Source organism: Geotrypetes seraphini, chromosome 19 (genome assembly GCF_902459505.1).
Source record: "Geotrypetes seraphini chromosome 19, aGeoSer1.1, whole genome shotgun sequence".
NCBI lineage: Eukaryota > Metazoa > Chordata > Amphibia > Gymnophiona > Dermophiidae > Geotrypetes > Geotrypetes seraphini.
In genome coordinates this window covers 22,890,457-22,906,644 of record NC_047102.1, presented here as the reverse complement: position 1 = coordinate 22,906,644, position 16,188 = coordinate 22,890,457, and the positions used below count along the sequence as shown (strand labels likewise).

The window sequence follows — 16,188 nt, the reverse complement described above, 5'->3', positions numbered from 1 at the left end:
AAACCCGAAACCTGTGTGCAGCAACCGAAACCTATCCGGCATGCGGGTGGAATCAGCCTGATACCTAAGTGAAGGATGTGTTTTAGAGAAGGGACCGCGCAAGTCAACGACTTCCTCGAAGTGTCCCCCCCCCACCCCCGCACCGAAAATGCAAGCCGTGACGTCGGACGCAGTCTCGCTCCACCCCGTTGCATGCTCCTCTTCAGCTCCCGCTTTCCAAAGCCAGGCTCTGTAGAGGCGAGGGCTGCGGAGTTGCTCTAGCGCGCGCGAGTGAGCTACGGCCGACGTCGAACTGTGGGCGCGCGGGCGGCTGAGGAAACAGGCGGGAGGAAGAAAACTGCGATGCGGCGCTGAGTGCTCGCGGCGGGGGGGGGAGGGGGGAAGGAGGTCCCCTGGCCAGGGATGGAACGAACCGGAATGAGGACGGGGCGGCTGGCGGTCTCTCTCTGGCTGCTCGGGTTCTTTGTGTGGAAGGTGAGTCGGGCGAGGGGTCATTTCTTGATGTGCACCTGTTATCAAGCATCCTAGAACCTACCACACCCACCTTGTTCCTTTTTCATTCAAAACGAACCAATATTCTACCCAGGGAAAGTAAAACTCTCCCAGCTTTCTTTCTGTGGCTTTGCTTTATTCTTCCATTGCATACTCGTATAACTTTCCACACGTTTACTTAAGCAACAAACTAGCTTTTTATTCGGTGGGCAATCGTGAGATGTTGTGAAGGGCTGTCCAATGTCAGTCCTCGAGGGCCGCAGTCCAGTCGGGTTTTCAGGATTTCCCCAATGAATCTGCATGAGATCTATTTGCATGCACTGCTTTCAATGCATATTCATTGGGGAAATCCTGAAAACCCGACTGGATTGCGGCCCTCGAGGACCGACATTGGACACCCCTGGGCTAAGTGATGCATGCTAATGTGGTGTCCAGCTAAATAAATGGATTTTACTGACATAAATGCAGTGGAGGGGAAAATTAACTAGGTTATGTCTATTTATACATATTGCAGCAGTAAGGTGCTTTATTATTATAAAAGAGGTAAGCCTTCCTTTATTCATCCCACACCTGTTGATCAAAACGATCTGATTGATCAACATTGTGCATATTACTCTAGGTTTAAGGAATAGCACTGTTTTGACTGTTAAATGGTCAAGGAGGGATTGCCCCCCTCCTTGACCATTTAACAAGAACATCCCTGGTTGCTCATTACATGGTGTATGTCATTTGATATTGCTTTCTAATTATATGGTCTGTTTTAAAACAGTTTTAGAAGAGCATGTCATCTTCAAGCTGAATGTTCTATGGGGTACTTAGTATTACAATGCTGTATATCTGTAGAAAGAAATAATCTTTATTGAAAACTTATTTTATCCTGTAGAGGACTTGGGTTCCATTCTTAAGTCATCTGGGAATGGGGTTTAAATGAGTTGAGAGAAATACAAGGAGGGGTGGATCATAAATATAAGGGGAATATTCAGGGTCAGAATGGAAGATGGTGCTGTAGCCTAATAGAGATTATACAAAGATTATAGCAAAGGAAGTAGTGGAAGAATCTTTAGAAAATACAGATGCTAAGGACTTTGAGGTAGGTTTCCGGGTGGGAGTGGGAATGAGGTGGGTGGAATTTTTGCTGGCTTCAGTAATGTTTTTATGAATTATTTGGTAAAAACAATTCTGTTATTAGTTTGACGTTAGAGCTTTTGACGTAGATTAGTAGATGTACAGATATGAAATAAAGGAGCTCCAAGTTGGTTAAACATAAAATCAATTTCTAGACTCCATAACCTTGGGGTTCTATGCAGTTTACAACAGATTAAAAACAATGAATAAACATCATGAGTGCAATGGGAATTATCTAATGATCTATAAATTTTATAAAAAGAAAAGTTTTGTTTCCTGAAATGTAAATAACCTCTTTTATGATAGACAGTTCAGAGTGAAATGGGCTCCCAGTTGCCCTCTTTTGGAGTGTGGAGCTTCACAGGGGGTCTCCTCTGTCATCTTTTACTCTTCAGTGGTTTTCTTTAGATGTATATATGCAGATGAAATCCTGTCAATTGTTCAGGTTGGTCAAATGCCAAATGATGCCATGAAATTAACAGTTGTACTGTTGAAGTGAAGCAACGTGACTCTTGTGTTTCAGTACTTGGCATATAACGATCTTTTAATCTCCACTTGACCCTGCTGGCCAGGTATGTTCTTATAGTGGCTCTCTTATGGGTTCACTTGGCTCTGGGGAGCCATTGTACCTAAAACAGAGACTCTCATCATGGAGTAAATAACCTTAATAAAACATTTATTCTTTCTTTCTCAGAATTCACAGTACCATAGTTTTGGCACGTTAGGATTATGACGACCTTTTCAATCAGCCTTTCGCTATCTAAATTTATCCTCTCCCCAATTTGGAAAGCAAGACAACAATCTTAACCCCCTTTTTTTTTTTTCAAAGCTGTGCAGCTGAGTACCACATAGAAAATGCTCTGATGCCCATTAAGTTTTTAAGTTCATATAGGCATCGGAGCATTTACCGCGCCGGCCTGCATTGCCGGCTTTTGTAAAAGAGAGGGTTAGAGGCCCTTTTATTAAACTTTGCTAGGTGCTAACGCACCATTAATGCAGCTTAAAATGTCATATCACAGGACACCCTCAGATGTCCAATTAGCACACATTAATCTGTGTGTTAAAAAATATTTATATTATTGGAGGGGGCTTGTCAGAGTGCAGAGAGTAGATGTTCCTGCACCAGAGCATCCACATTAGCGTGTGCTAACTGGTTAGCAAAGTAATACTGCATGAGCCCTTAGGCCCAAATTCCATAAACGGCACCATAATCAGCAGCCGCCCACAAAAGTGGCGCCGATTACATGTCAATCACGCGATGGTGCCGTTTATAGAATTGCGACTATGTCGCAAATAGGGGCTGGGTCAGGGTTTTCAAGGCCTACATTTCTGGCACCTATCTGTGATGAGAATTGCAACTACGGAGGCACCTACCTACGCCTAAGGGTACTTCTGGCATTAATCAGTAGGCGCCTCTATAGTCACAATTCTGGCACCATTTATGGAGGCTCTGTCTTTATTTTGCATGAGATTTGAATTGCTTTTAAATGATGCAATAAATTGTTGTTTAAAGTCAATTAAAAACAGTTCCATTAGGGTGCCTAATGGCACCTAATTATTGGTGCCGTTTATAGAATTTGGATCTTACGGCCTACAAAACGGGTGGCAGTAAGTGCTCATGAGGTAATTTTTTTAAATGGCTGTGTGCTAATGGCAGCATAATTAAAAAAAAAGAAAATTGGCTATTTTATGGCTGCAGTAAAAATGTACTTCGTGCACAGTAAAAAAGCTGTGTAAGGGCATGCTAAGCACACGCTAACTCCCAAATTGTATATATGTCTCCTTAAGCTGTACGTGCAAATCGGTGTGCACAGCCGATTTGCACGCACAGCTTAATTGTTTGACAGGCTAATTGGTGCTGATAATTGGCACTTGCCTCATAATTGACACTAATTAAGTTATGCGCACAACTTGGTTGGCCTATTGTGTAAAGTGCTGCAGACCAGTTCTTGTGCATGAATCTGAAAAGAGGGCATGGCCAGCTGAGGGGCATGGCAGATTGTACGCGTTCCTAAAATTTATGCTTGCACAAGTTAGGTGCATGTATTTAAGCCTGGTTTCCTTGGCTTAAATGGTTGCGCCTTAAAGTAATGCCATTCACTGGCGTTTAGCTCGATTCTATAAGGTGTGTGTACCTTTTATAGAATCGTGCTAAATGCTGTTCTAGTTGGTGCTGATTTTTCTTGGCACCATACGGTATATAGAGTTTGGCTCTAAGGGAATTAGCCTACGTTACGAGGGGCCACTGAAAAGTTCTCAGCTCGACCATGAAGAGAATGATGTGGAGCCATGAAACTTACAAATTATTCCACACTTTGCTTGATAACTTTTTATTTCAATGATATGAGATGAAATGAAGTTTTCTGGCTCCACATTCTTTGAATGGTGGAACCATCTCTGTGTTATTAGGAAATATGAAGAAATAATAATGATTAAGCAAAATATTGCTAATTTTACTAGAACGTGGGCCCCTCTAGATGAGTTGTGTAAGGACTTCAATGATAACGTTAATGAACCCTATTATGCTTTGCGAGTACGCCGCTTATTCTGTTGTAGTATTGTATTTCTGTTATATTTATCTGTACATTTCTGTATTTTAAAAATTCAGTAAAAGATTTTTTAAAAGATTTTTTTTTGTTGGGGGGGGGGGGGGAGGTTTGAACAAATCCCACCTCCAAGCTTATTTCAGACCTGGTATTCAACAAGAGCTACACTTAAAAAAAATTTATTTCAGATTGCTCAGTCAGATAACTTGTACATTTTCCATAGGTTGGGACTGATATGCAAATGAGCCTAGTAGAAAAATTGCATGTGTAATTTTTCTAAATGCTACTTTGTAAAAATAGTGGGACTTGAGATTGACATTTATTATGACATTTTATTATGCTGCCTGATGGGAAACAGGAAAATTTTCAAATTAGAGCAGCAGTGCTGAAAAAGCTAGTCTCTCCTGGAAATTGAGGATTAAGGCCCCCCCCCCTTTTACCAATCTGCGTTAGGTTTATTTATCACCAGCTGCTGTGGTAAAAGATCAAATGCGGATGATTGACAGTTCCGCACAATGGCGCCTAGCGGTTACTTGCTGTTTATGGAATCAGGGCCTTACCACCTACAAAATGAGTGACAGTTAAGTGCACATTCAGTAATTTCTAAAGATAGCCATGCTGTAATGGCAACATTAGCGCACAACCATTAAGCCCCAAAAATATAAAAATCAGCCATTTTAGGGCTATGGTACAAATAGCCTTAACATATGGGAAAGACTTTTGAAAGGGCACACTAAGGCCACCTTTTACCACAGCTTAGTAAAAAGGGCCCCTTAATTTAAAAATATTTACTTGAAATGATTTGAATGATTGGATTTTCCTTTTCATGATAAGCCCTTTAATTGGCAACAACTCCCTTTACAGAATCAAACGCTTCAGACACATCTAAAGAAACCATATAATAAGTTACATTTTGATACCTACCTCAAAACATCCCGTACAGAGACCAACAATAATTCAACACTATATGCCTGTCTGAATCCAAATTGGATTCAAACAACCCATCTGCTCAATGAACAAAGAAAACTGGCAATGCAATTTTTTCCATAACTTTTTCTATAAAAGGAACCAGTAGAAATGGGGCAATAATTAGCTGCTTAGAGTCTGTACCCTCTTTATTTAAAATATGCCTAACTATAAACTGTTTACACCCATAGCACTACTAATCATCACTTATATTGCGCTGAAAGGTGTACGCAGCGCTGTACATTTTGGCATTTATAGACTGTCCCTGCTCAGAAGAGCTTACAATCTAACTTGGACACACAAACATGACATTTATCCCAGGACAAGCAGGCATGATATTCTCACATGTGGGTGACGTCATCTAAGGAGCCCCAGCGCGGACAGCTTTTCAAGCAAACTTGATTAAAGTTTCAAGTTTGCTACACTGCACCACGCATGTGCATGCCTTCTTGCCCACTAGAGGGCGCATCCCCACCTCGTGGTCCTCAGTTCATTCTCTTCCGCGGAGCCAGAAGCCCTGTGGAAATTGTGCTCTTAGTTTTGCCTTCTGTCACCGCGGCTGTGTCCTTTTTTCGACTCGGTCGCTGTGTTTTTCCTTGTTGTTCTTTTTATTTCTTTCAGTTTTCGTCAAAAAAAAACAAAAAAAAAACCAAACTTTTCCGTTCGGCTCTGGGGGCTCCCGGTAGCCGCGGCCGCGGGACCTCGCTTGTTCCCGGCCGGTTTTTGGGCCCATGTCCCGTCCTGTGACGGGCTTTAAAAAGTGCACCCGGTGCGATCGGCTCCTTTCGATTACCGATCCTCACCGGTGGTGCTTGCGTTGTCTGGGCCCTGAGCACCCCACCGACACCTGTTCCCGGTGCTCCACTTTTCAGCGGAGAGCTCTCCGCCGCCGTCAGGCTCGTATGGCGGAGCTCTTTGCAGTTGACCCCGCGGCGGGGAAGGCCTCGACGTCGGCTTCGGCCCCGGCCTTGACCTCGGCCTCGACTCCTTCGTCCTCGCCCCGGGAGCCCGCGGCGTCGAAGCCGGTGTCTTCGACCCCGAAGTTGGCGAAGGGTAAGTCCTCACTTCCTTCTTCAGTTTCAGCCTCGAAGAAGCCATCCTCGAGTTCCTCGGCGGGGGCGGGTGGGTCGTCCTCGGCCCCGCCCCGAGCGCCGAAGTTGGATGCCCCGCGGAAATACTCGGTACCGAGGTCACCTTCGAGGGAGCACCCGACGGCCCCGGATCTGCCGACTATGATGGGGGTTCCCGTCTTCCAGGACTTGCTCCGGGCTCTCATTGCCTCGGAGCTGTCCGGGGCCCTCACGCACCTTCAGCAGGCTTCGGCCTCGGCTGCCCCGGCGTCGGTGACCTCGGTCTCGGTGCCCTCGACCTTGGGCCCGGGGGGGGTTTCGGCCTCGGCCTCGGCCCCGACCTTGCCCTCGACCTCGGTTGATCAGCCTGAGCGGAGTGTGCGGCCTTGGGACAAGGTGCGGCGAGTTCGGAGGATCTCTTCCTCTTCGTCCTCGTCGAGGTCCTCCCGGGGTTCCTCGCCCTCGGGTCGGCCTCGGGCGAAGCGTCGGTCGAGGAAGCCCAAACGCCAACGGGCCTCTCCTCGACGATGCGGTCGCTCCTCGCCGACCGGGGCGGAGACCCTGCCGGTCTCCGAACTGCGCCTCGATAACCCATGGCTTTTCCGTTCGTCTGAGGTTGAGTGCTCGAGGGACTCTTCGCCAAGACGAAAGGGGCGTGCCTCGGTGCCCCATACCCCGGGGACTTCCTGAAGGGGTTCCTCGGGGCATGGGCGGTCCCCGACCCCCGTCCAGATCGCTCGGTGCGGCTTCTTGGGGTTCGGGGTCTGGCACGGGGAAGGAACCTCGTTACTCACGCGAGGCTTCTCCTTCCTTCTTGGCGAGGCGCTCGTCTCGATCTCCCTCTCCGCCTTCGAAGCCCTCCTCTTTCTCTAGATTCATTCTTGATATGGGAAGGGCTTTGGACCTTGATCTGGGAGCAGGATCAAAGTACACCAAGGAGTTTTTGGAGGAGCAGGATTTACCCTCCCCTCCCCGAGAGACGCCTCGGCTCCCTCTTAATAAGGTTCTTAACCAGACCTTTTTGAGGAACCTTGACTCCCCTCTTACAGTCACAGCGGTGCCTTCTAAGATGGAGTCCAAATATCGCACTGTTCCGTGCAAGGGCTTTGATAAGGCACAGCTGTCCCACCAGTCCCTACTGGTGGAGTCAGCATTGAAGAAGTCGCAGCCTTCCAGAGTCTCGGCGGCGGTTCCCCCCGGACGGGAGGGACGGACCTTGGACAAGTTTGGTCGTCGCCTCTATTCCAACTCTTTGATGGCGACCAGGGTCCTGAATTACGCATTCACCTTCTCGTCTTATTTGAGACAGATGGTGAAGTCGTTGCCGAGGTATCATGGAGTAATGCCAGATTCCCATAAAGAGGATTTTGGGGCCTTTATGTCCAATTTGTCTCAGCTGCGTCTCTACCTCTTCCATGCTGTGTATGACGCATTTGAGCTCGCCTCTCGTGTGTCAGCCTTTGCGGTGGCCATGCGCCGCCTGGCATGGCTCCGTACCCTGGATATGGACCCAAACTTGCAAGAGCGTCTGGCCAATCTTCCATGTGTTGGCTCAGAGCTGTTTGATGAATCCTTGGAGGCGGCGACCAAGCGTTTGTCTGAACACGAGCGCTCTATTGCCTCATTGGTCCGTCCCAAACCCCGGGCTCCGCCGCAGAAGCCGTTTAGACCTCCTCCACGGCGGTACCCGCAGAAGTCGACGCCGGCCTTCTCCAGGCCTCCGCCCCGACGTCCCCAGCAGCTGGGCAGGGCGTCCCAACCAAAGCCTCTGGCGCAAGGAGCGTCTAAACCCTTTTTGACGTGATGCGCGGTTGGGGGCAGGCCCCCTCCGCACTGTCAAAGGACCCCCTTCCTATCGGGGGCCGATTGCAGGCCTTTCTTCCAGCCTGGGCCGAGATCACGTCGGACGCTTGGGTGCTCTGGATCATCTCCGAGGGCTACTCGCTGAATTTCTTATCCATGCCACCGGAACATCCGCCGGGGGCTTCTCTTTGTTGTCGAGACCAGCTTCCTCTTCTCCTGTCGGAGGCCAGGTCCTTGTTGGGCCTTCGGGCGGTGGAGCAAGTGCCCCCGAACCAAAGGGGACGGGGTTTTTACTCCCGTTACTTTTTGGTCCCGAAGAAGACAGGGGACTTACGCCCCATTCTGGACCTCCGGAGGCTCAACAAGTTCCTTGTCCGGGAGAAGTTCCGTATGTTGTTCCTTCCAGTCCTGTACCCTCTGCTAGACTCGGGGGACTGGATGTGCTCCCTGGACCTGAAGGAAGCATATACGCATGTTCCGGTGCATCCCGCCTTCCGCCAGTACTTACGGTTCCAGGTGGGGGAGTTGCACCTCCAATATCGAGTCCTTCCCTTCGGGCTGGCCTCGTCTCCTCGGGTCTTTACGAAGTGTATGGTGGTGGACGCGGCTGCCCTAAGATCCCAGGGGCTGCAGGTCTTCCCCTACCTGGACGATTGGCTGATCAAGGCTTCATCCCGGGAGGGGGTTATCTCAGCGATCCGACAGACTATCTTTTTTCTCCAACGTCTGGGGTTCGAGGTAAATTTTCCCAAATCGCAGTTGTGCCCGGCTCAATCCCTTCAGTTTATCAGGGCCGTGCTGGACACGGTTCGCCTTCGTGCATTCCTGCCCTCGTCGAGACTGGAGGCTCTGCTTCGCCTGGCCCGTCAGATTCTGCTGCAGCGCTCCGTCTCTGCGCACTGGCTGATGATTCTACTCGGCCACATGGCTTCGACAGTTCATGTCACGCCATTTGCCCGATTGCATCTGAGACTCCCTCAGTGGACCTTGGCCTCCCAGTGGCGTCAGGATCGAGACCCGCTCTCCCTTCCTGTAACGGTCACTCCTTCCTTGAGACGATCGCTCCGTTGGTGGACCAACTCTTCCAATCTTTCCGGGGGTTTGCTCTTTCTTGTCCCTCCACATCGCAAGGTCCTGACCACGGACTCTTCGGAGTACGCGTGGGGGGCTCACCTCGACGGTCTGCGGACTCAAGCGCTATGGTCGGCAGAGGACCGTCTTTGTCAAATCAATGTGTTGGAGCTTCGTGCCATTTTTCTGGCAGCCCGAGCTTTCGGTCATCTGCTGCGCAATCAGGTGGTCCTGGTACGGACGGACAACCAAGTGGCAATGTATTATGTAAACAAGCAAGGGGGAACGGGCTCTTGGTCCCTGTGCCGGGAGGCCTTGCGCCTTTGGGAATGGGCGACCTCCCAGAACATCTTCCTGCGGGCGGTTTACATTCAGGGAGAGAAGAATTGTCTGGCCGACAACCTCAGTCATCTTTTCCAGCCGCACGAGTGGTCGCTAAACTCCCGAGTTTTGCGCGAGGTCTTTGACCGCTGGGGGACGCCTCAAGTGGATCTGTTTGCCTCCCCGGAGACTCACAAACTGCCCCTTTATTGTTCACGAATTTACTCCCAGGACCGTCTCGAGGCAGATGCCTTCCTTCTCGACTGGGGAGGGAAATTCCTTTATGCGTTTCCTCCTTTTCCTCTGATCTTGAGGACGTTGGTTCACCTCAAGTCATCCGGGGCCACTATGATTCTCATCGCGCCTCGTTGGCCTCGTCAGCACTGGTTCTCCCTGCTCCTTCAACTCAGTGTCAGGGAGCCTCTACTTCTGCCTGTGTTTCCCTCTCTGCTGTCTCAGAGTCGGGGTTCGCTGTTGCATCCCAATCTTCAGTCATTACATCTGACGGCTTGGTTCCTTTCCCCCTGACTTCGGCGGTCAGGGAGGTGTTGGAAGCCTCGCGAAAGGCCTCTACTCGGCTTTGTTATTCCCAGAAGTGGACCAGATTTTCATCCTGGTGTACCTCGCACCATCTGGATCCAAGTTTGGTTCCGGTGTCCTCGGTTCTGGAATATTTGTTGCATTTGTCCGAGTCTGGGCTGAAGACAACTTCCATCCGGGTACATCTCAGCGCTATTGCTGCTTTCCATCGGCATTTAGAGGGACGTTCTCTCTCTCTTCATCCTCTGGTGGTTCGTTTCATGAGGGGTTTAGTTAATATTAATCCTCCTCTGAAACCTCCTCCTGTAGTTTGGGATCTTAATGTGGTCTTGGCTCAACTGATGAAACCTCCTTTTGAGCCGATTGACAAGTCTCTTCTTAAGTTTCTCACTTGGAAGGTGGTCTTTTTACTTGCGCTCACGTCTGCTCGTCGGATTAGTGAGCTACAGGCTTTGGTTGCCGACCCGCCCTTTACTGTATTCCATCATGACAAGGTGGTTCTTCGCACCCATCCTAAATTTCTACCTAAAGTTGTGTCTGATTTCCACCTCAATCAGTCTATTGTTCTTCTGGTGTTCTTCCCGAAGCCCCACTCTCATCCTGGTGAGGCGGCACTTCACACGCTGGACTGTAAGAGGGCGTTGGCTTTTTATCTCCAACGTACCAAGTCTTCTCGGAAGGTTCCTCAATTATTTTTGTCCTTTGATCCTAATCGGTTGGGACACCCTGTTTCCAAGCGCACCTTGTCCAACTGGGTGGCCGCTTGTATTTCTTTTTGCTACACTCAGGCTGGTCTCACGCTCCATGGTCGAGTCACGGGGCATAAGGTCCGGGCTATGGCAGCTTCTGTTGCTTTCCTCCGGTCTACTCCTGTGGAGGACATATGTAAGGCTGCCACTTGGTCTTCGGTTCATATGTTCACCTCCCACTACTGTCTGGACACTTTGTCCAGAAGCAACGGCCGGTTTGGCCAGTCGGTGTTGCGTAACCTGTTTTCCTAAATTGCCATCCTCCCACCTGCCCTTTTTTGGTTGGCTTGGAGGTCACCCACATGTGAGAATATCATGCCTGCTTGTCCTGGGATAAAGCACAGTTACTTACCGTAACAGGTGTTATCCAGGGACAGCAGGCATATATTCTCACAACCCGCCCACCTCCCCGGGGATGGCTTCTTTGCTGGTTATGGAACTGAGGACCACGAGGTGGGGATGCGCCCTCTAGTGGGCAAGAAGGCATGCACATGCGTGGTGCAGTGTAGCAAACTTGAAACTTTAATCAAGTTTGCTTGAAAAGCTGTCCGCGCTGGGGCTCCGTAGATGACGTCACCCACATGTGAGAATATATGCCTGCTGTCCCTGGATAACACCTGTTACGGTAAGTAACTGTGCTTTAGGGTTGGGGATGCAGAATCCAAGGTGAGAGGAGTTAGGAGTTGAAAACACTCTCGAAGAGGTGGGCTTTTAACTGGACCTTGAACACTGCCAGAGACTGAGCCCGCCATAGGGATTCTGGCAGCTTGTTCCAAGCATATGGTGCAGCAAGGTAGAAGGGACAGAGTCTGGAACCCATCTAGGAATATAAGAACATAAGAAGTTGCCTCCACTGGGTCAGACCAGAGGTCCATCGCGCCCAGCGGTCCGCTCCCACGGCGGCCCATCAGGCCTATGATCTGTGAAGTGGTCCCTGACTATTCCTATAACCTACCTTTACTTCTATCTGTACCCCTCAATCCCCTTATCCTTTAGGAACCTATCTAAACCTTCCTTGAACCCCCTGTAGCGTGCTCTGGCCTATCACAACCTCAGGAAGCGCGTTCCATGTGTCCACCACCCTCTGGGTAAAAAAGAACTTCCTAGCGTTTGTTCTAAACCTGTCCCCTTTCAATTTCTCCAAGTGCCCCCTTGTAATTGTGGTTCCCCACAGTCTGAAGAATCTGTCCCTGTCTACCTTCTCTATGCCCTTCAGGATTTTGAAGGTTTCTATCATGTCTCCTCTAAGTCTCCGCTTTTCCAGGGAGAATAGCCCCAGTATTTCCAACCTGTCAGCATATGAAAAGTTTTCCATACCTTTTATCAGTTTAGTCGCTCTTCTCTAAACTCTCTCAAGTACTGCCATGTCCTTCTTGATGTACGGTGACCAGTACTGGACACAGTACTCCAGATGTGGACGCACCATTGCACGATACAGCGGCATGATGACTTCCTTCGTCCTGGTTGTGATACCCTTTTTAATGATACCCAACATTCTGTTCGCTTTCTTTGAGGCTGTCGCACACTGTGCTGATGCTTTCAATGTTGTGTCCACCATCACCTCCAGGTCTCTTTCAAGGCTGCTTACCCCTAGCAATGATCCCCCCATTTTGTAGCTGAACATCGGGTTCTTTTTCCCTACATGCATGACCTTGCATTTCTCTATGTTAAAACTCATTTGCCACTTTTTTGCCCACTCTTCCAGTCTCGTTAGGTCCCTTTGCAGGTTTTCACAGTCTTCCGTGGTTCTAACTCTGCTGCAGAGTTTGGTGTCATCAGCAAATTTAATAACCTCACATTTCGTCCCCGTCTCCAGGTCGTTAATAAATATATTGAACAGGAGCGGTCCCAGCACTGACCCCTGTGGAACTCCGCTCGTGACCCATTGCCAGTCTAAGTAATGGCCCTTTACTCCAACCCTTTGTTTCCTGCCTGCCAGCCAGTGTTTGATCCATCGGTGGACATCCCCTTGCACCCTGTGGTTCCACAGCTTCTTAAGCAGCCGTTCGTGGGGTACCTTGTCGACGGCTTTTTGGAAGTCAAGGTAAATGATGTCTGTGGATTCCCCTTTATCCATCTGGCTGTTTATTCCCTCAAAGAAGTACAGTAAGTTCGTGAGACACGACCTTCCCTTGCAGAAGCCGTGCTGGCTCGCCTTCAGCTGTCCATTGTTTTCTATGTGTTCGCAGATGCTGTCCTTAACCAGTGCTTCCATCATCTTTCCCGGAACCGAGGTCAAGCTCACCGGCCTGTAGTTTCCCGGGCCACCTCTTGATCCCTTCTTAAAGATGGGCGTGACATTTGCTATTTTCCAGTCCTCCAGGATCTCCCCAGTTTTTAAGGATAGGTTACATATTTGGCGAAGTGTATCCACTATTTCGTTTCTCAGTTCTTTTAGTACCCTTGGGTGGATGCCGTCCGGACCTGGTGATTTGTCGCTCTTCAGTATGTCTATCTGTCGGAGGACATCCTCTTGGCTTACCTCTAGTTGGACCAGCTTTTCATCCTGATCCCCACTTATGATCTCCTCGGGTTCTGGAATATTGGATGTGTCCTCTCTCGTGAAGACTGACAAGAAGAACTTGTTTAACCTGTCAGCTATCTCTTTTTCCTCCTTTACCACTCCCTTCTTGTCTCCATCATCCAATGGTCCCACTTCCTCCCTGGCCAGTTGCTTCCTCTTCACGTACCTGAAGAATGGTTTGAAGTTTCTTGCTTCCCCCACCAGTCTCTCTTCATATTCTCTTTTTGCTTTCCTAATCACTCGGTGACATTCCTTTTGGTGTCTTTTGTGCTCCTTCTGGTTGTCCTTGGTTTGGTCCTTTTTCCATTTTCTGAACGATGTTTTCTTATCCTTATCGCCTTTTTCACTGCATTTGTTATCCATACCGGGTTTTTTGTTCGATTCTTTTTGCACCCTTTCCTAAACCTTGGGACGTACAGGTTCTGTGCTTTGTGCACCGTGCCCTTGAGTAGGGACCAGGCTTTTTCTACGGTCTCCATCTTCCCTGAGCTGCTGCTGAGTTTCTTTCCCACCATTTTCCTCATGGCCTCGTAATTCCCTTTTCTGAAATTGAGTGCTGTCGTTGTGGTTCATTTCACCTTCGATGTTCCTATTGCTAGCTTGCACTGGATCATGTTGTAATCGCTGTTTCCTAATGGCGCTAGTACTACCACCTCCTTTGCGGGTCCCCCTAGCCCGTTGAGGATTAGGTCGAGAGTGGCATCGCCTCGTGTTGGTTCCGTGACCAGTTGTTCCATGAAACAGTCCCTCATAGCCTCCAGGAATTTTGTTTCCCTCGTGCAGTTTGAGTGTCCAATACTCCAGTCTATTCCAGGGTAGTTGAAATCCCCCATCACCATCACACTTCCACTTTTGCATACCTGCCTCAATTCAGCCTCCGGGTCCTGGTCATTTGCTTCTGATTGTCCTGGTGGGCAGTCCCAATTTCATGTCTGCTCCATTTCCTCCTGGTAGCTTAACCCTTAGTGATTCCAAGCCGTCCGCCCTTACTGTTGTTTCCATCCTGGTTGAAGGAATGGAGTCCTTTATATATAGCGCTATTTCTCCACCCTTCTTGTATGTCCTGTCTCTCCTATAGAGCTTATACCCTGGTATGACCACATCCCAATTGTTGTCCTTGGACCACCATGTTTCTGTGACTCCAATTATGTCTAGGTCCTCCTTACTGGCTATGACTTCTAGCTCTCCCATTTTGGTTCTTAGGCTCCTTGCATTAGTGTATAGGCAATTTAAGTCCCGGTTGTTTACCTTCCCTGTTGGTTTTCCTCGTGGTTTGGTGCTCCTGCCAACCCTCTCATGGGCTGCCAGTCCCCGAGCCTCGTTTCGTTCATCCTCCTCCTGTGGTATGTCTGTTTCGTCCTCCTCCTCCTCCTGTGATGTGTCTATCTCGTCCTCAGCCTGCTTCCCCATTTTTGGATGTCCCTCTGGCTCCTGCTGTTCTCTCTTCTTCCTGCTCTTTAGTTTCGTTTGTTCCTTGGGCCCCTGTATTGCATCTTTGGGTCCTTTTTCCAAAAATTCCCACTCAGTCTCAAGCCCTCTTTTACATGTTTCCGGCTCAGTATCCTTGTTTTCCCCTTCTCCTCAGTTTAAAGCTGTCTATGCTGTTCTGGACGTTGTGTGCCAGCATCCTTGTTCCAGCCATGCTCAGGTGCAGTCTGTCCTTCCTGTAGAGCTTGTTTTTCCCAAAAAAGTTGTCCAGTTCCATACAAAGTGGAAACCTTCCTCTTCGCACCATCTCCTCAGCCAACCGTTTATTGCTTGCAGCTCGGTCTGCCTCCTTGCATCCGCCCTCGGTACTGGCAGGATCTCTGAGAAGGCTATCTTCCTTGTCCTCAGCTTCAGTTTCCTCCCCAGGATCTTGAACTGCTCAGTTAGTGTAGTCCTGTTGTAATTCCTTCTGCTGACGTCGTTGGTTCCAACGTGGATTATCACTGCTGTCTCCTCCATCTCAGCTCCTTCCAGGATTCTCTCGATTCTGTCGGTGATGTCTTTCGTCCTCGCCCCCGGGAGACATGTCACTAGTCGGTCTTTTCTCCCTCCTGCTATGTCCACTGTCCTGTCCACTTCTCTCAGGATTGAGTCTCCCACTACGATTGCAGATTTCCCCTTCTTCAGCTTCCTCTTTGGTCTCAGGTCTGTATCAGTGATACGGTCCACTAATCCATCCTCCGGGTTCTGGTGGGTCTCCGCCTCCTCTGCCTGCTCGTTTCCTCCGCAAGGTCCTTCTCCCCTGGCGTCTGGTGGATTCTGTCCTCCATCTGTTGGTTACTTTCTGAATTGCTGGTGATCCTGTGCCTCCACCATTCTGCAGGCCTCCTCGATGAATCTCTCGAGCTCTCTAACTTGCTCCTTGATGTGGCTCTCTCTGGTGTTATCCTCAGTTGCCCAGCATGGTTCCTCTGCGGAGTGAAGTCCCTCCAGCTCCTGAACCATGACCTGCAGTCTCCCGACCTCCTTCTTCAGGCTATCCAGTTCCTGGCATCGACTGCATATGTATGCCTGCCTCCCAGAGGGGAGGTAGTCATACATATGACACTCAGTGCAGTATACTGGGAAGCTCCGCTGGGTTCCAGCTGCCTCCATTTCTCTTTTCTCATTCCTATAGTCCCTCGGTGTGTGGGAGTGGTGCCCGGCATGCAGCTAGCTAAAAGAGTAGAGAGAGAAGAGAAGAAAAGTACCTGTGGTTTATTTTTCAGAAGTTAGAATTTGCTGCTGTGCTGCCTGGGCTTCTGGCTCCTTCTCTTAATAACTTATTCACTAATATAGGACTCCTTTTTATTAAGCTGTGGTAGAGGCTTCTACTCCGGTCTGGCGAGGTAACTGCTCCAAAGCTCTTAGGAATTCTATAAACATCGGAACAGTTTCTGGGCCACAGTAGAAACCTCTACCGCAGCTTAGTAAAATCCAGCAGTAGTCATCATTGAAGCATCCTTATCTGTCAACTGCCAAATAACCCCCGATGAACATGGATCTACCAAAGC

At 49.1% G+C, this 16,188-nt stretch overlaps 1 protein-coding gene across 1 annotated transcript in view; it reads left to right on the top strand.

Annotated features, from left to right (window-relative positions):
* The first annotated feature begins 390 nt into the window (after positions 1-390).
* LOC117352352 (receptor-type tyrosine-protein phosphatase beta-like) overlaps positions 391-16,188 on the top strand; it is a 450,002-nt gene continuing 434,204 nt past the window's right edge. The window contains exon 1 of the mRNA XM_033928784.1: positions 391-474. Within this exon, the coding sequence (XP_033784675.1) occupies positions 403-474 (72 nt within the window). The 5' untranslated portion in view covers positions 391-402. The remainder of the gene's footprint in view (positions 475-16,188) is intronic.